We start from the raw sequence: 20,980 nt of genomic DNA on the forward strand, positions 1-20,980 counted from the left end.
TTTTCAATACTGTATATTGGGAAAGAAAATACCAATCGGCTAGATTACGAGTTTTTGTCGGTAATGGTGTGCGGGGCTAACAAGCATTTTATGCTCACCGCTCACCTACAGACAACGCTGGTATTACAGTTTTTTTTAAACCCGGTGTTACCCGCAGAAAAGTGAGCGGAGAGCAAAATTTTGCTCCACATCTCACTGTAATACCAGCGCTGCTTACGGTAGCGGTAAGCTGGCTAAACATGCTCGTGCACGATTTCCCCCTAGGAATCAATGGGACAGAGCTGGCTGAAAAAAAAACCTAACACCTGCAAAAAAGCAGCGTTCAGCTCCTAACGCAGCCCCATTGATTCCTATGGGGAAATACATTTTATGTCTACACCTAACACCCTAACATGAACCCTGAGTCTAAACACCCCTAATGTTACACTCATTACCCCCTAATCTGCCGCCCCCGACATCGCAGACACCTGCATTATATTATTAACCCCTAATCTGCTGCTACGGACACCGCCTCCACCTACATTATACTTATAAACCCCTAATATGCTGCCCCCAACATCGCCGACACCTACATTATATTTATTAACCCCTATTCTGCCGCCCCCCAATGTCGCCGCAACCTAACTACAATTATTAACCCCTAATCTGCCGCCCCCAACGTCGCTGCCACTATATTAAATGTATTAACCCCTAAACCTAAGTCTAACCCTAACACCCCCCTAACTTAAATATAATTTAATTAAATCTAAATAAAATTACTACAATTAACTAAATTATTCCTAAATACTTACCTATAAAATAAACCCTAAGATAGCTACAATATAACTAATAGTTACTTTGTAGCTATTTTAGGATTTATTTTAATTTTACAGGCAACTTTGTATTTATTTTAACTAGGTAGAATAGTTATTAAATAGTTATTAAGAATTTAATAGCTACCTATTTAAAATAAATACAAATTTACCTGTAAAATAAAACCTAACTGTAAAATAAAACCTAACATAAGTTACAATTACACCTAACACTACACTATAATTAAATAAATTAAATAAACTGAATACAATTAATTACAATTAAATAAAATTATCTAAAGTATGAAAAAAAACACTAAATTACAGAAAATAATAAAATAATTACAAGTTTGTTAAACTAATTACACCTAATCTAATCCCCCTAATAAAATAAAAAAGCTCCCCAAAATAATAAAAATCCCTACCCTATACTAAATTACAAATATCCCTTAAAAGGGCTTTTTGCGGGGCATTGCCCCAAATTAATCAGCTCTTTTACCTGTAAAAAAAAGTACAATACCCCCCCCCCCCCCCGACATTAAAACCCACCACCAGATAGAAGATGCCGTCTGGATGAAGACCTGCCCGTCTGGAGGACCTCTTCTTCCCGACTTGGATGAAGACTTCTGCCCGTCTGGAGGACCACTTCTGCCCGGCTTCGTTAGGGACTTCGGCCCGGTTGGGTGAAGACTTCTCAAGGTAGGGTGATCTTCAAGGGGTTAGTGTTAGGTTTTATTAAGGGGGGATTGGGTGGGTTTTAGAGTAGGGTTGGGTGTGTGGGTGGTGGGTTTTAATGTTGGGGGGGTATTGTACTTTTTTTTTTTACAGGTAAAAGAGCTGATTACTTTGGGGCAATGCACCGCAAAAAAGCCCTTTTAAGGGCTATTTGTAATAAAGTTAATTAATTGTATTTAGTTTATTTAATTTATTTAATCATAGTATAGTGTTAGATGTAATTGTAGCTTATGTTAGGTTTTATTTTACAGGTAAATTTGTATTTATTTTAACTAGGTAGCTATTAAATAGTTAATAACTATTTAATAACTATTCTACCTAGTTAAAATAAATAAAAATTTGCCTGTAAAATAAAAATAAATCCTAAAATAGCTACAATGTAACTATGTCAGGGTTTTTTCCCTGTTGTGTTTGCCATGTGCTGCTGGCAGCCATTTTACTCACCTCTCTTCCTGACTTGGTGCATTGTGGGGGATGCTGCTCATTGCCTGCACTTCCTTTTATGGCCAGACTGTTGTGAATCATCCATGTGAGACAGGTAAACAAGAAACATTGGAGTTGGCCTCAAGTTATTCGAGGTATTAGTCCAGACCCATCTACTGTTTTTTATCCATGTGAGACAGGATGCAGTCTCAGAATTGTGATGTCATCTCTTATTATTTAAAGGGCCTCTGTTCAGTATGCTTTGCCCTTGCGTTGTCTCAGACCTGTTTGTGAGAGCTCCTGTGTTTTACCTGGCTGCCTGACGTCCTTCCTGGTTCCTGATCCCTGGCTTGTTCCTGACTCTGCTGTTTTCCTTGTTCCTGATTCCGGCTTGTCTGACTATTCGCTTTGGCTCCTGACTCGGCTCGTCTGACTACCAGCTCTGGTTTTGACTCCTGGCTTGTTATTTGACTTGTGGACTTTTTATTATTTTTTGCTATTAATAAAGGTGTGATTATTTTTGCACTTCTCATCTCACTCTGATTCCTGGCACCCTGACATTACGCAAGGGCCATGAATCCTGATGGTGCTAATAATCCACCTTTACCTGCCATCATTTCCAGGATGGATGAACAGGATCACCGCTTGGATCAATTTGCACTAGCCCTGCAAACCCTGCTGACACTGCACTGCACATTTGGACCAAAGTGTCCCACAAGTTATGGCTGCTCCTGTTTCCGCTGCTGCACTTATGCCTACCAGGAGCATGTCCGGTTCTGCACCTCTACCTCAGCGATATGGAGGCGATCCTATTCAGTGCAGAGGGTTTTGAACCAGGTGGGCATTTACTTTGAGATGTTACCTCAGGCGTTTCCCTCTGACAGAGCTAAGGTGGGATTTCTCATCTTGTTACTCTCTGACACAGCTCTTGCCTGGGCTAATCCCTTGTGGGAGACTAATAAACCTGTGATTTCAAATTACCCCGAATTTGTGGCCTCCTTTAGAAGGGTATTTGATGTTCCGGCTCGCTCCTCCTCTGCTGCTAAACAATTCATGTCCTTTCATCAAGGTACAAGATCTGTTGCTCAGTAGCTATTGAGTTCCGTACGCTTGCCGCAGAGGTAGGTTGGAACAATGAAGCCCTTGTTGCCGCCTTCTTTCATGGGCTCTCTGATGCGATCAAAGACGAAGTTGCTGCCAGAGATTTACCATAGGATCTCGAAGCATTGGTGTCTTTTTTTATCCTAATTGACATCAGACTAAGAGAGAGGCGCTCTTTCAAGGAGCGCCTGCGGAAGCCTCCTGTTCCATTGTCTCCTACGTGTTCGTTCCCACCCATGCCTCCCTCTCCTCCCATGCCTCCTGGTCCAGAGTCACCAGGTGCTGCTGAACCGATGCAGCTGGGATTCACGCGTCTCTCCGCGGCGGAGAGGGCCTATAGGAGGAGGGAGGGGCTCTACATCTATTGTGGGTTACAGGGCCACCTTTTGGAGTCTTGTCCTACACGGCCGGAAAAAACGCTCACACCTAAGGTCCTTTCGAGGGCAGACCTTGGGTGGTTTATCCTTGTCCACGGAACCACTTAAGGAGAAACCTTTGGTCACGGTTGTCCTTTCCTGGGTGGACTCCTCCATAGTCACTCAGGCTCTTGTTGACTCCGGTGCTGCGGGCTATTTCATTGACAGTGCTTTTGTATCAAAGCACTCCATTCCTGTTTTGCCTCGGTCCGTTCCGCTTGCTATTGAGGCCATTGATAGCAGGCCCCTTCAGCCCGCACTCGTTACTCACAAAACTGCTCCGTTGTCCATGGCTGTTGGGGCTCTCCATTTTGAAACCCTCCAGTTCCAGGTGATAAACTCTCCGCATTTTCCGGTTGTTCTGGGTTATCCCTGGCTCCAAAAGCACAATCCCAGTCTCGACTGGCGCAGGTCTGAAATTTTGTTGTGGTCCACTCCCCGCAATGTATTTCCACTTGTCTTCGGAAACCAGTTAAAGTCTTGTGCACTTCTTCGGTATCTCAATTGCCAGAGGAGTACCGAGAGTTCCTAGACGTGTTTGACAAGGTGCGTGCCGGTACGTTGCCTCCTCACCCTTCTTACGATTGTGCCATAGACCTGCAACCCGGAGCCATTCCTCCTCGGGCCGGGTGTACCCTCTGTCTGTTGCAGAGAATTGTGCTATGGAGAAGTATGTTGCCGATGCTCTGTCGCGGGGGATCATCCACAAATCCTGCTCTCCTGCAGGGGCTGGCTTCTTCTTTGTGAAGAAAAAGGGTGGCGAGTTAAGACCATGTATCGATTATAGGGGTCTTAATTGTCTTACCATTAAGAATGCTTACCCTATTCCGCTTATTACGGAACTCTTTGACCGCCTCAAGGGAGCTACGGGCTTTACTAAACTTGATTTGAGAGGAGCGTACAATCTCGTTAGGATTAAGGAGGGCCGCGAATGGAAAACAGCATTTAACACCAGGAGCGGGCATTATGAGTATCTTGTAATGCCCTTTGGCCTATGTAATGCTCCTGCTGTTTTCCAGGAATTTATTAATGATGTCCTACGAGATATATTGCAACAGTGTGTTGTGGTGTACTTAGACGACATCCTTATACACTCACCCACACTTGAGGCTCATCGTTCTGATGTTACACGGGTACTTCAGAGACTACGTGAGAATGGCCTGTTTTGTAAACTCGAGAAATGTGAGTTCCATCAGACTCAAGTAACCTTCCTAGGTTATGTTATCTCCGTTGCAGGGTTCTCCATGGATCCTGACAAGTTATCTGCAGTTCTGCAGTGGCCTCGCCCAGTTGGTCTTCGGTCTATTCAACGTTTTTTGGGGTTCGCCAATTACTATAGAAAGTTTATTAAAAAGTTTTCTTCCTTGGTCAAACCTATCACAGACATGATCCGTAAAGAGAATGATCCACTCCATTGGTCACCTACTGCCATTAAGGCCTTTGATAGTCTTAAGACTGCCTTTGCTGCCGCTCCAGTTCTGGCTCATCCTAACCCTTTCCTGCCTTTCGTTCTTGAGGTCGATGCGTCTGAGACTGGAGTAGGTGCCCTCTTGTCTCAACGTCCTACGCCTGACGGTTCTTTGCATCCGTGTGGTTTCTTCTCTAGGAAATTGTCTCCAGCGGAGTGCAATTATGAAATTGGCGACAGGGACTTACTAGCTATAATTTTGGCACTTAAGGAATGGAGGCATCTTCTCGAGGGTACTAGCGTGCCAGTGCTCATTCTTACTGACCACAAGAATTTAACTTATCTATCTGAAGCAAAACGTTTGTCACCCCGACATGCCAGATGGGTGCTATTTTTGTCTCGGTTTAATTATGTGGTCTCCTACCTGCCTGGTAGTAAGAATGTTAGGGCTGATGCCCTCTCTCGACAATTTTCGCCTCTGTCCAAGGAGGAGTCTGTAGAGGAGATCCTGGCTGCACAAACCAATTCACCTCCTGAGAAACCTAGTGGTAAGTGTTTTGTTCCTGAGAATCTTCAAACTAAACTTTTGCACACTTACCACTATCCTAAAGCCGCAGGTCACCCAGGCAAGAACCAAATGATTTGGTGTGTCACGCGACAATTCTGGTGGCCAGGTATTCGTTCTGTTGTTGCTGCGTATGTTGCCTCCTGCTCAGTTTGTGCACAGAATAAGACTTCTCAACGTCTTCCTGTGGGTCTTCTTCAACCTATTGCTAATGGTGAGCGTCCTTGGACACATCTTTCCATGGACTTCATTGTCGAGCTCCCTGTTTCCAATGGCAATACTGTTATCCTTATGGTACCTTAAATAAAATGTCCTTTATTTAAACTTTCATGGACAGCATAACATGCGACGTTTCGGGAACATTATCCCTTAATCATGCATCAATTAAGGGATAATGTTCCCGAAACGTGTGGAACTACCTTTTTTGTACATATGTAGAGCTTAATGGTCGTTAGCTCATCCAACGTGCACCTGGCCAACTGGCCGCATCCTAGTTTGCTGGATCCACCTACAAGTGTTTGTTATCCTTATGGTGGTTGACCGTTTTTCTAAAATGTCACATTGCATTCCCTTGATGAAGCTGCCTACCGCTCAGGAGCTTGCTTCAATTTTTGCCCGGGAGGTCTTCCAACTACATGGGTTACCCAAAGAGATAGTGTCGGACCGGGTTAGCAAGTTTGTCTCCAGATTTTGGCATTCCTTTTGTGCTCAAATGGGGATCTAGCTTTCCTTCTCCTCGGCATATCACCCTCAATCCAATGGGGCTGCGGAACGGTCTAATCAAGCTCTGGAACAGTTCCTCCATTGCTATGTCTCAGATCACCACAATAATTGGTCTGAACTGTTACCTTGGGCAGAGTTTGCTCGTAATAGTGCTATTAATGCTTCCTCCAAGTTATCCCCATTCATGGCGAATTATGGGTTTCAACCATCCTTGTTGCCCGATTCATTCATGTCTCAGGGTATTCCGGCTTTGGAGGAGCATCTCCGGCAACTCCGTTCCACGTGGGTGCAGATTAAGGATTGCCTTCATCGTTCTATGCAGCGCCAAAAGTTCCAGGCTGATCGTAGGCGTCTCCCCGCACCTTCCTACCAGGTTGGTGAGAGAGTTTGGCTGTCCTCCCGCAACTTGAACCTTTGTGTGCCTTCCAATAAATTGGCTCTCCGTTATACTCCGACGGGTTAATCCTGTGGCTTATGCTCTTGACCTTCCTCCTGCTATGCGCATCTCCAATGTTTTTCATGTCTCCCTCTTGAAACCATTGGTTTGTAATCGGTTTGCCACTGTGTTGTCTCGTCTCCATCCTATCCTTGTTGACAACCATGGGGAGTATGAGGTCAGCAGCATTATTGACTCTCGTATGTCCAGGGGCCGTGTACAGTATTTGGTTCACTGGAGGGGCTACGGTCCGGAGGAGCGTTCTTGGGTTCCCTCCTCTGATGTTCACGTTGAGGGGAGGGTACTGTCAGGGTTTTTTCCCTGTTGTGTTTGCCATCTGCTGCTGACAGCCATTTTACTCACCTCTCTTCCTGACTTGGTGCATTGTGGGGGATTCTGCTCATTGCCTGCACTTCCTTTTATGGCCAGACTGTTGTGCATCATCCATGTGAGACAGGATGTGGTCTCAGAATTGTGATGTCATCACTTTTTATTTAAAGGGCCTCTGTTCAGTATGCTTTGCCCTTGCATTGTCTCAGACCTGTTTGTGAGAGCTCCTGTGTTTTACCTGGCTGCCTGACGTCCTTCCTGGTTCCTGATCCCTGGCTTGTTCCTGACTCTACTGTTTTCCTTGTTCCTGATTCCGGCTCGTCTGACTATTCGCTTTGGCTCCTGACTCGGCTCGTCTGACTACCAGCTCTGGTTTTGACTCCTGGCTTGTTATTTGACTTGTGGACTTTTTATTATTTTTTGCTATTAATAAAGGTGTGATTATTTTTGCACTTCTCATCTCACTCTGATTCCTGGCACCCTGACAAACTATTAGTTATATTGTAGCTATCTTAGGGTTTATTTTATAGGTAAGTATTTAGTTTTAAATAGGAATAATTTAGTTAATTTTAGTAATTTTATTTAGATTTATTTAAATTATATTTAAGTTAGGGGGGTGTTAGGGTTAGGGTTAGATTTAGGTTTATGGGTTAATACATTTAATATAGTGGCGGCGATGTTGGGGGCAGCAGATTAGGGGTTAATAATGTAGGTAGGTGGCAGCGATGTTAGGGACGGCAGATTATGTGTTAATAATATTTAACTAGTGTTTGCGATGAGGGAGTGCGGTGGTTTAGCGGTTAATATATTTATTAAAGTGGCGGTGATGTCTGGTTCGGCAGATTAGGGGTTAAAAATTGTTTTTCTTTTACAAGATACGATGAGTCCACGGATTTCATCCTTACTTGTGGGATATCTCCTCCTGGTCAGCAGGAGGAGGCAAAGAGCTCCACAGCAGAGGTGTATAAATAGCTCCTCTCTTCCCTCCCAACCCAGTCATTCTCTTTGCCTGTGTTAGTAGATATGAGCAGGCAAAGTGAGGTGTTAGTTTAGTTTCTTCAATCAAGAGTTTATTATTTTTTAAGTAGTGCCTCTGAGTTCTGCTTTGTGCTGGGGTGTAGCCTAGACCAGATCATTCTCTTCAGTTAAGAAAAGAAAAGCATCTGGTGGCTTTAAGGCAATAGGAACTGGTGGGATATTATTCCCACTGCGCCTCCTATACATGTTGCTGCCCTAATACAAATTGCCTAAGCACTTTTATCTTAGGCTGATTTTTGTCCACAGGGCTATGGGAGGGAGAAGACGATAGGCGGAGATTGGCGATGCTACGTCTCTCTATAGACAATCGCGCGCCCTTTTTGTTTCTCACTAACGTTATACATTCAGAGCAGGATACACAGGTTTCTCAGTGTGCTCACTGCGTGTACGTTGCCGGTCAAAAAAATTTTTTTTTCATTCATGCAGTGATATAGCAACGCCGTAATAAGGTGTCTTATGTTAATAGACTCTGTCTTTACGTCAACTGTGGCCCCATTTAGTGTCAATGCTACTAATGTACAGTACCTTTCCTCATTTAAGGTGACAGTAGTGCTTTTTATTTGAGAGGGCTCATAGGGGCATAACAATACCGTTCTTTTGGTACTGAAAGAAACAGTTCAGTTGTTGATTGTGTTCCCTTTTTAATGCTGTCTAAAGTCACCTAGAAATCAGTGTGCTGCAGCTTGTGTTTAAAATGAAGCAAGTGCACCCATGAAATAAGGTTTTCTGATCCGCAGGCTGTGCTTTGCGGTTCCTTGCCATTGCTTATGAATTGTGTGCACAAGACATAATTGCTTTAGGTTAAGTGCAATGTCTATTCCCAGCCAGGTCAACATGCTACTTCAATATTTTCTGACACAGAAATAAAGTATATTTAATGTTGCTTTATATTAAAACATTATTTTCTTTTTCTGAACTTCTCCTTTTTATGGCGGACAAGCTCTAGTGGTGGATAACTAAGCCACCTAGCAGTCAGAGGGTGGGGAGTTAACCCAGCAGCTGCTGATTTTCACCTGCACCAGATTCCTATAGCGGACGCTTTCAGGCTACTATACCTAACAGGGATAGTTGTACCTTCAAGGACCCTAGGATTTAAAAATTGGAGGGTTTCCTTAAACAGCGTTATGTTCATCAGGGGTTGTTTTTCCAACCGGCGGTCTGCGTGGTCACGGTTACGACTACAACGCATTTTTGGTTTGATTTCCTGGATGATTCTCTTGAGAATGAGACTTCTTTGGGAGCCGGACAGATAGCTCAGCATGCTAATGCACTGTGGCTGAGCTCTGTAGCAACCCGAGGGTTGTAGGTTCGATCCCCGGCAAAATGAGCAGTGCCTTGAGGCCCTTTAAACATAGCAGAGGGGATTTGGCAGCTAAGTGTTCAGGATTTCCATCTTAGCGCGCAGAGCCTTATGGTTAAAATATTAGTCTACGGCTGTGCCATCTAATTCTAAGCTTTTGGCTATTCGTTACAAGGGGAAGACCCTGTTCGGGCCTGAATTGAAGGAAATTATTCTGACTCGACAGAGGATTTTTCGTGCCTTTCAGAATTTTCAGGGATTTCCCCCCTTCCTCTTCCTCTGCACAGGAATGGAACCTGTTTGCAATCCAAATCAACCTGGAGACCAAACCAGTTTTAGAACAAGGGTAAACAGTTTAGGATCCTGCTGCTGATCCCAAGTCAGCATGAAGGGTTGGCCCCCGGTCCGGGGACCGTTCCAGTGGGGGGCAGACTGTTCTTTTGCTCCAGGCTTGGATAAGAGATCGGGATCCCTGGGCGTTAAAAATTGTGTCTCAGAGATACCAGCTGGAATCAAATAATCTTCCTGCAGTGGAAGGTTTTTATCTTTCTCGATTGTCTGTAGGACCAGATAAGGAGAGAGGCATTCTTACACTAGGTATGAGATCTCCCTTCTATGGGAGTCATATGTCCTGTTCCAATGCAGGAATAGGGACTAGAGTTTTATTCAAATCTCTTTGTAGTTCCCGAATAAGAGGGAAAGTCCCAACCTATTTTAGACTGAGAGAGTCTACACAAGTTTCCCAGGGTTCCATCCTTCGAGATGGCAACTATTTGTACCATTCCTCCAATGATCCTGGAGGGTCAATTTATGACTTCCGTGGATCTAAAGGATGCTTCTATCCACAGAGGTCTTCACAGGTTCCTGAGGTTTGTCTTTCTGAACAAACATTTCAGTTCATGGCCCTTCCTTTCGGTCTGGCCACGGCACCCAGAATTTTCACAAGGGTTCTGGGGTCTCTGCTGGCGGTTCTAAGACCGCGGGGCATTACAGTGGCGCCTTATCTGGACAATATTCTGATCCAGGCGTCATCTTATCAACTGGCAAAGTCTCATACTGACATTGTTCTGTCCTTCTGAGGACTCATGGGTGGACGGTAATTCTGGAAAGGAGTTCGCTAGTTCCACAGACAAGGGTTCTTTCTTGGGAACTCTAATCGATTCTCTGTCCATGAGGATCTTTTTAACGGACGTCAGAAAGTTAAAGATTCTGAAGACCTGCCGATCCATTCAGTCCAATCCTCGGCCATCAGTGATTCAATGCATGGAGGCCATTGGATTGATGGTAGCGGCAATGGACATCATTCCGTTTGCTCGTCTTCATCTCAGACCTCTACAACTGAGCATGTTGTGGACTCATCATATCTTGTAAAAGAAAAGGGAAATTTATTCTTACCTGATAAATTTGGTTTTTTTTTATGATACGATGAGTCCACGGCCCTCCCTGTTTTTAGGAGACAGGTCTTTATTTTTGTTAAACTTCAGTCACCTCTGCTCCTTGGCTTTGCCTTTCTCTTCCTAACTTCGGTCGAATGACTGGGTTGGGAGGGAAGGGAGGAGCTATTTATACAGCTCTGCTGTGGAGCTCTTTGCCTCCTCCTGCTGACCAGGAGGCGATATCCCACAAGTAAGGATGAAATCGGTGGACTCATCGTATCGTAAAAGAAACAAATTTATCAGGTAAGAATACATTTCCCTTTTTAGTGTTTGCGATGTGGGGGGGCCTCGGTTTAGGAGTTAACAGGAAGTTTATGGGTGTTAGTGTACTTTGTAGCACTTTAGTTAAGAGTTTTATGCTACAGCGTTAGCCCATAAAACTCTTAACTACTGACTTTCAAATGCGTTAGGGATCTTGGAGCTAGAGGGTATACCGCTTACTTTGAGGACGACTCGTAATACCGGCATTAGGAAAATCCCATTAAAAATATAGGATACGCAATTGACGTAAGTGGATTTGCTGTATTTTCGAGTCGCAAAAAAAAAGTGAGCGGTACACCTGTACCTACAAGACTCGTAATACCAGCGGGCATTAAAAAGCAGCGTTGGGACCTCTCAACGCTGCTTTTTAACCCTAACGCAAGTAATAAACCTCGTAATCTAGCAGAATTTTTCCTAATTATTATTATTATTTGTTTTAGCTTGACAGTTATATTTTGTTAAGAATAAGGGGCCAGATTAAATCGATATTTGCGCTCCACTGTGTAATACCAGCACAAGATAATGTGCGCTAGTATTACAATTTTTCAGCACGAAAGCGCGCTTCCATGATATCTCAGTCTGGGTTACATATATAATCTCTGCTGAATAGCATTGACAGTCTGTTGAATCCAATTAATGAGTCTTTTGTATATTGTGAAGCCTTTTATGCAGCCCAGATCGTGATTTCATCAGTGGGTGGAGCTTTACAGCCATTTCAAAGTGACCAGAAACAATAGTCGTTTTAATTTTTTTTTTATTGTTAATGCTGCATGATATAGAAAGGGGTGCAGGAGGTTATTTGTAGCTTAATCTAAAGTAGGACTTTAAGATGACTAAGGTGTAGACTGTCCCTTTAATGAAATATAGGGGCCGAATTATCAAGCTCCGAAGGGATGTTGATGCTCCTGGTTTCCGCGCGAGCCTTCAGGCTCTCCAGAAACAGCAGTTATGAAGCAGCGGTCTTAAGACCGCTGCTCCATAACTGGTCCGTCTGCTCTGAGGCTGCAGACATCAATCCGCCCGATCCTATACAATCGGGCTGATTGACACCTGCAGGGGGCGGCATTGCACAAGCAGTTCACAAGAACTGCTTGTGCAATGATAAATGCCGACAGCGTATGATCATCTCGGACAGACCATTGATAAATCGGCCCCATAGTATGAAAAATGCTTCTAATTAAAAGCTGATATGCACTAATGTTATTTTCAGTTTTTGGTAGAATGTCTCTTTGATATTAAAAATGGAACTTGTACAATTTTCATTTAACAGAATTTTTTTCCTGATTGGTGGATTAGTTCTAAATACCACGTCCTCCAAAGCTAAGCAAGAGTTACTATTAATATTGCCTTCAGCTTGCCTTCTTAGACAATTGAAATCACTTATACATGCAAGATAACTGGGGAAAGCATAAGCTAATTTGAACCTGTCAAGCATCACAATTACATCAATTTTGGATGCCTATGGATCCCAGTTTATGCCACAACACCTAATTACCTTGCAGTTCTTTCTGAATGCTGTGCAAAACTATACCGGGTGTATAGTAATAGAGTGCGTCACTATAAATACAATCTCATTTGAAACATGGTAACAAAGTAAACCTATTTGGTTTCTATACCAATTGGATTCGTGAGGCAAATAAATGTGATACAAAGTGACACTATCATAAAAAATAGAAATAAATAAGAATAGTAATAAAAAAAACAAAATAAATAGAAATAAAATAGGAGGATAAATTGAAAGGCAAGAAAATTCATAACACTCAAAGCATATGTATATAAATGTGCTTATCATAAAGTGTCCATAAAATGGTTGTGGGCGATATCACAAAGGGTAACTTAGTCTCTGGTGCAATAGTAAGTTGGTACGCTGGGCTGCTGGTCTTGGAACTGAGTAATCAATCAGTACATCTGTAGAGTGAACATAGAAAGACAGCGCCTCATAGTGCAGATAAACTTCAAAATATGAGATCACAAGAAGACAAACAAATGGAAATATACTCACAAATGGAAATGGAAATTCACTTTCTGAATGCTGCAAAATCTATATCTGGATTTCCTCTACTTCACAGAGATTAAATAATGAATGAATAATCTATTTCCAAATTTCTGCTTCGGGAATGTGGATGGCAGAAACTGTCCTAAAATTGCAGTGTGCCTTAGTCACTATAAAAAGCTCAATAAGAACCATAACTTTTCATGTAAAAATATATTTTGTGTCTGATAACCTTGAAAATGATTATTATAGTCTATGCACCTGTTCCAATTCATTAGAGCAAAACTTTGTAATCAAAGCATGTGTTTTTTTGTCCTCCTTTTCTATGGCATTCCATCCATCAGAAGAGTTACCATTTGCATTAGTTAATCTAACTGCATTAGAAATATTATATAAAAGGAAAATCTAGTTTTGTACTACTTAGATTGGGGAAACACAAAAACTGTAAGAGACTGTAAGAGCAGGTTTATATGAAAAATCTGTTCTTTTTTTCTGCGTCCTGGCTGACTAATCTAATAATTTACAGGTCCTACCTGTTCTAGGACTTCATAGGGGCCCTGCCAATGTGCCAAGAGTTTACTCTCTGCTTTGGGCACTAAGACCATCACCCTATTCCCTGACTGAAATTGCCTAAAAGTAGCACTCCTGTCATAACTTCTGGGCCCCTTGAGCTTTTTCCATATGCTGGCGAACCAAGGGTATAACGTGAGCTATACACTCCCTCATCTTATCCAAATGTTGAACCACTGTAGACCCTGGAACTCCCTGTTCTTCCCAAACTTCTTTAAAAACATCTAGTAAACCCTGAGGATGTCTGCCGTATAATAGCTTGAATGGAGAATAACCAGTGGAACTTTGGGGAACCTCTCGAATTGCAAACAATAAGTAAGGAAGAAGCAAGTCCCAGTCCCTTCCATTCTTACTAACCACTTTTCTCAACATTCCTTTAAGGGTTCGATTAAATCTCTCCACAAGACGTCAGTCTGTGGGTGATAAACTGAGGTTCTTAATGTTTGAATCTTTAACACCTCCTTCATAAGTCGGGAGACAAAAGGAGTACCTTGATCAGTCAGTATTTCTTTTGGGATGCCTACTCGTGAAAACACCTGAACTAACTCTTTCGCTTTGTTTTTGGTAGTTGCCTGACGTAAGGGTATAGCTTCAGGATAACAGGTGGCATAGTCAAGTATTACAAAAATATATTGGTGACCCCTAGCAGATTTTTCTTATGGACTGTCAGGATGCCAGGAATCAGACTGAGATGAGAAGTGCAAAAATAATCACACCTTTATTAATAGCAAAAAAAAATAAAAAGTCCACAAGTTAAATAACAAGCCAGGAATCAAAACCAGAGCTGGTAGTCAGACGAGCCGAGTCAGGAGCCAAAGTGAGTAGTCAGAGTAGTCGGAGAACAGCAGAATCAGGAACAAGCCAGGGATCAGGAACCAGGAGGGACATCAGACAGCCAGGTAAAACACAGAAGCTCTCACAAACAGGTCTGAGGCAACGCAAGGGCAATGCATACTGAACAGAGGCCCTTTAAATAATAGGTGATGACATCACAATTCTGAGACTGCATCCTGTCTCACATGGATGATGTACACCAGTCTGGCCATAAAAGGAAGTGCAGGAAATGAGCAGCATCACACAGTATGCACCAGAGTCAGGAAGAGAGGTGAGTAAAATGGCTGCCAGCAGCACATGGCAAACAAAGCAGGGAAAAAACCCTGACATGGACCCACTAGATCCATACCAATCCTCTCAAACAGAGTATCAATTATAAGGAGCGGTACCAGTGGTGCCTTTAGTTTAGGTTTTGGGACTGTCAGTTGACATAAACCCCTGGCCAATAGAACCATTTTAATACCCGTTCCTGTGTTTTTTCAACCCCCAGGTGTCCTCCGAAAAGATGTGTGTGCTACATCCAGTACTTTTCGGGTGTAAGATGAGGGTACCTCTAATTGTTCAACCTCTTGTCCCTCTTCCTTGGTCACTCAATAAAGAAGGTCATTTTTAAGGATAAAACAGGGGAAAGTGTTTCTAGGTTGACCACCCACTGGTACCCCATTTTTAAGGATAAAACAGGGGAAAGTGTTTCTAGGTTGACCACCCACTGGTACCCCATTTACTTCTACTATCCGACTTTGGGCATTTTGTAGTAAGGGATCATTTGCCTGATTGGGCCCAAAAGAACTACTAGAAGCATAATCCTGCCCGGGGGCATTATACACAGGTTCATTCCCTTGATCAGGTTCCTTTTGACCTCTTCTGTAACCTGAGTAGCTACCCCTTAATTACACTGTTTTCCCTGCCCATTCCACAAGGCCTCACATAAGGCTTTATTAAACCTATCCTTATTTTCTCTGCATTCTCGCCGAGTTTTGCAGAGTTTTGAGTTTTCTAGAAATAAGTCAGAATGAGTAAATGGAAATACATCATGGGGACTTTCAGTAACCACTTCAGGCTCTACTTCTCTCAAAGACACCTTGGATTGTATCAACGCTTGAAATCCAGGATAAGTTCTGCCTATAACTAAAGAATAGGGCAATTTTGGCACAACCACGGCCACAACATTTTCTCTCTTGTCTAACACAGTTACTTCTATTCTGGCCATAGGATAATTCACAGTGCACCCATGTATACAAAGTACCCCGACTGCATAATTTTTTTTTAAATGAGATTTCTTAATTAGGTTCCCTTACACCAATGTTACTGCACTACCAAAGTCCACTAAAGCAATAGTTTTAGATCTATTGACAAGAGCAGTTATTCGGAAAGGTTGCACACTTTACCCCATGCCTGACAAGCATATGAGTCCACAAAAATCCTTTGGGTCCTCCCAAAGTCCACATTGCATGGGTTCTGGGAGATTAGGGCACCTTGCCTTCACATGTCCTTTCTCTCCACATTCAAAACAGGTTACAGAGGTTTTCCTGAAATCGATCTGTCATCATGGATCTCAAAGCTCGCTTTCCAGGGACGAGGACTCATTCCAGGCCGGACTTCCTCATCCTCCATCTTAGCCCTATACCTTTGGGACTTAGCAAATTGTTTAGTTGTTTGGTAGGGCCCAACACCAGTGGCAGTCTTAGATACCCCAGGATAAACTTTGACAAGGTATTTGGCAGACAGGTATCTCTCGACTTGTGTCACCATGGCATTATAAGTAGTGGGGTTACTATGTGCGACCCATTCACAGAACCCTTGGGGCAGTTCTCGCAAGAACTGGTCAAGTACAAGCTTTTCCAAAATTTGTTCCGGCCCCTGAGTCTCAAATCAAATATCTGAGTCCGTGGGGAGTGGGACTTTCTTCCATCATATCGCCAGTTGTGGAAACGTTGTGCTCTCACAGTAGCAGTAACTCCCATTCTGGCTAGTATTTCTGCTTTTAGATGGGAGTAATCAGTTGCATGTTCCTCCTTAAGGTCGTAGTATGCTTTCTGGGCTTCTCCCAGCAGAAAAGGAGCAATGATTCCTGCCCATTGTTCCTGGGGCCAGGCCTCCCTAATTGCAGTGCGTTCAAAGGTAAGGAGATATGCTTCCACGTCATCTCCTGGAGTCATTTTCTGAAGGCAGCCACTTGCCTGTATTTTGTCTGAAATACTAGCTTGCACAGGAACTCCTGAGATCAAAAGTCTCTGGCCTATCTCTTTAAGAATTTCTCTGTCACTTCTTCGTGCCTCCAACACCGTTGCAAGCTGTGTAGCCAGCAAGCGATTGCAATCCTGCTGTGCCTGATTAGTCTCCTGCTGGACTGTTGTAGCATGTAGGAGGGCTTTTACAACATCTTCCATGTTTGCAAAGTCTGTAGTAATTGCAATGGGTTCTGCCCCTTTAAGGGGTTGACAAAGTGCACTCCTAGTCACTCCAATCCCACTTCTGACACCACATGTGACAAGACAGTTGCCAGTGCACTTAGATAATCAGTCAGGACAGCTAATAGAATTTCAGCCTTTTTATTATAACACAAATATTGTGGGTTTACTGTCCCCTTAAATTGCAACAAAACAAATGAAAAACTGGCAAACATCAAAATAAAAACCTACTCCTTTTTTTTTGGAGGCTAACTAAACAGTTCAGCAGAGCTAACTACAAGAACCCTAGCCAGCTACCCTACACCAGAGTTTAAATAAACAGTTCAAATCCAATAAAGTTTGTATAGCTCTCTGTTCTTACCAGATTACTGTGGTTTTGTAAACTGCAGGATTCTCCCAGTCCTGTCTCAGAGAGAGAGAGAGTATACATACTGTATACATTATTATATATAGGTATAGATATATACAGATATACTGTATATATATATATATATATATATATATATATATATATATATATATATATATATATATATATATATATATATATAAATATCTATTTAGAAATACTTTAGAACATATTCTGCTATGTGCAGAATATTGGAATGTGAAATATTTACAGTAAATACACAGTATAACACTTCATTAAATATGAATATTGCATAAATATGATTTTACCTGTTTTCATCTACTTAAAGGCACATTAAACACTTTGAGATGGTAATATAAAATTATAAAATGAATGCATCATTCTATCTAGCATTCTTTGAATGCATCATTCTATCTAGCATTTGTTTAATGTTCAACGTCCCTTTAACTGCAAAGGGCTCCAATGCACTAATATATATGTCTATATATGTGTACATATGTATTAATGTGTTTATAGGTGTATATAAGTCTGTAAATACATATATACACATATAAATATATACATATGTATACATATACAGACATATATATATATATATATATATATATATATATATATATATATATATATATATATACAGTTTACATACATATACATCTTTAGACATGTATATGTATGTATATCTATATTAAATCCCTTTGCCCTTTGCCTTTGTTTTAAAATGTATTCATTCTCTTTACAAATGCATGTTGTCATTGTGTCACCTGATGTGGTCAGCTAGCTTCTAGTAGTGCAAAGCTGCTTTGGCGCTAACATATAGGGGCCTATTTATAAAATGTCTGTCCGACATGATCCAATCAGCGGATCATGTCCGACAGACATTGCTGAATGCGGAGAGCAATACACTCTCCACATTCAGCATTGCACCAGCAGCTCTTGTGAACTGCTCGTGCAGCGCCGCCCCCTGCAGATTTGCAGCCAATCGGCCACTAGCAGGGGGTGTCAATCAACTCGATTGTATTCGGTTGGGTTAATTTCACGCAATCTCTGTCTGCCACCTCAGAGCAGGCGTACAGGTTATGTAGCAGCGGTTTTTAGACCGCTGCTTCATAACTGGTGTTTCTGGCGAGTCTGAAGGCTCGCCAGAAACACGGCCCTTCAAGCTCCATACAGAGCTTGATAAATGGCCCCCTAAGCCCTTAATAACACAGACATACCCTGTATGTTTTGTTTTATTAAGGGGTTTTTACCCCAGTAATAGTGCAGGCCTCACCACCAGTAGCAAGATGAGCTATTACTACCCGTTTCACTTCAGGAGGCATTCAAATATAGCAATGAGTCCCACGCTAGTTACTCCCTTACATTAAAAATAAAAGCCAAAGTATAGTATTTGTTTCTCTTTATTTGTAATCACAAATGATGTTCATACTTTAGTTGTGTACAAGTTTTATTGTTTAAAAGTGTGATTGGGCTATATTTTTTACTTTTGTTGAACCACCTAATGATTGTATTTATTACTATGTAAAATGAACCTGCACAAAAACTTCAACATTGAAAAAAAAATGCCATTCAGTACAGGCTACAACCCGTTTGGAAAGAGGTCAAGGATATTGAAATGGCAAAATACAAAAATCTTGTTAATTTGCAAGTTATGACTCCCTATTCCAATCCTATTGAAAAACCAACTTGTGAGCTATTTTTCAAGGGAATTCACTCTTCGTTTACATCTCCTGTAACTAACATGGGTGCCATATTATTAGAAGACCCAAAATGTGTAATGATAAAACTTGATTTCATTTTGAATGTGTAATGTCACAGATATCTTGTAGGATATAATACTTAGATGTTTTGTTTTTTAGATTGTCAACAGGCATCCGCCATTTGGGAATCAAATAAAAGAAGCTGTTACATATCTTCCAAAGTATGAAATTGGCTTTGAACAGGTTCGATTTTTTTTTTAGATTTTTTTTTAAAAAACATAAAGTGCACATAGATCATAATACAAACACACATTTTACATCAGGGCATTCTTGGTTGAAATGAATAAAAAGCCGTATGCATGTCATAACAAAAGTACTTATGTTGTAAATGCCCCATTTCATCAAAATCTACAAAGCAGGTTCCTCTCCATGTTAAACTCTATGTTGCAGATTCTTATCTATTTAACCCTCACCATGACCTTCTGCCATGGGATTAACACCTAGTATACTGAACCCCACCAAAATGAACCCTTACCTTTCATCTCTCCATCTCTTTAACCTTAAATATGACAGTACCCCTACATCAAATCTGTCTGCACATTAGCCAAGTCATGTCCCTCTACAACCTCCCCCATGCCAACACAATCACCTTCGCATGCAAGGGACACTCCTACACTATAATTTTAGCTTTATGATAGACAATGTAGTAAAATCTGCAACACTAGAATTAAATAATTGTAATTAAAATCTGTGTAAATTAAAATGTGCCTTCCTTTTCAGATAACAAGATATAGTCAAACCATAGCAGAAGTTGTTGCCACCATTGTATTAAAAAACTTTGAACAATTGCAGAAGAAGAGAACAGCACCAGTTTCACATTATGTAACTCTTTTAATAGGAGATGCTGATAATGAAGTTGTTTTTAAGCAGAAAATAATGTAAGTTTCATCTTTTTTTTTTATTCTTGACACACTTATACTAAAAACACAGGCAAGCAAAGCACTGGGCATATTTATATTTTGTTAGAAATATCCTCAAGGATAATAGCTGTTCAATTATTTGCCCCTGGGCCACATGCAGCCCTCCATGAAATTTTTGCATTTCTAAAGCCCTAATGATAATTACCTTGATTTATATGTTACTAAAATTCAAGGTTGGAAAAGCTGCCAATCAAGAATGTGATGATTAATTGTAGTGCTGCATTGGTTTGTGGGGACTGAGTGCGCTGTGATGTAGATGTGTAGATTTTCTGCACTACAACAACACATAGTTCCTATCTGTCCTAGAAAATACAGGATGTTTATGTTTTGAGAACTAAATCGTCTGTCCGTTTTGTATTCATTTAAAAACATATTGGGCTAGATTACGAGTGGAAAGCTATCATTTGAACTCAAGCGATATCAGATTTTTGTGCCGTTTGTGCGCAAGTTAAAGTGTCAGTAAACCTTAAAAATAATGTTATATAATTCTGCACATAGTGCAGAATTATATAACATTATATTAGCCAAACTTTGTAAAACATAATATACCCTTTTAATTTTTTTAAAAAAACGGCTGTTTTACAGACCCGCTCTCTGTGCTCTTCTGAGCGGGTCTGTTTGTTTCACACAGCGCATCGGGCCAGCTGTATAGTTACAGCCCAGCCCGACCGCGCCATTATACACAGTGCAGCTCGCTCCTGCTCTGTCTGACAGCAGGAGCGAGCTGCACTTAGTGTTATGGTGCGGTCAGGCCGGGCTGTGACTATACAGCTGGCCTGATGCGCTGTGTGAAACAAACAGACCCGCTCAGAAGAGCACAGAGAGCGGGTCTGTAAAACAGCCTTTTTTTAAAAAAATTAAATGGGTATATTATGTTTTACAAAGTTTGGCTAATATAATGTTATATAATTCTGCACTATGTGCAGAATTATATAACATTATTTTTGAGGTTTACTGTCCCTTTAAATTCTGCTCATATTACAAGTTGAAAGTAAACGCGAACGCATGAGCGTATTCAAGATTTACGCTAGAAAGAATACCGCAACTCCAGAGCTCTGGTGAACTGCCGCTCAAACCTCAAGACCCACACTATTATATGCAGACAATCCCTTAACGACCAGTGACGTACAAGCAAGACCAAAAACCTTCAAATATCGGG

The 20,980-nt window shown here is 41.6% G+C and overlaps 1 protein-coding gene across 1 annotated transcript in view; it reads left to right on the forward strand.

The window, feature by feature from the left end:
* Positions 1-20,980, forward strand: part of HFM1 (helicase for meiosis 1) — a 189,623-nt gene that overhangs the window by 146,586 nt on the left and 22,057 nt on the right. Inside the window, exons 22-23 of the mRNA XM_053693124.1 lie at positions 19,001-19,084; positions 19,622-19,779. Coding sequence (XP_053549099.1) covers positions 19,001-19,084; positions 19,622-19,779 — 242 coding nt within the window. The remainder of the gene's footprint in view (positions 1-19,000; positions 19,085-19,621; positions 19,780-20,980) is intronic.

The sequence above is a fragment of the Bombina bombina genome, chromosome 10 (genome assembly GCF_027579735.1).
Source record: "Bombina bombina isolate aBomBom1 chromosome 10, aBomBom1.pri, whole genome shotgun sequence".
In the NCBI taxonomy this organism is placed as follows: Eukaryota; Metazoa; Chordata; class Amphibia; order Anura; family Bombinatoridae; genus Bombina; species Bombina bombina.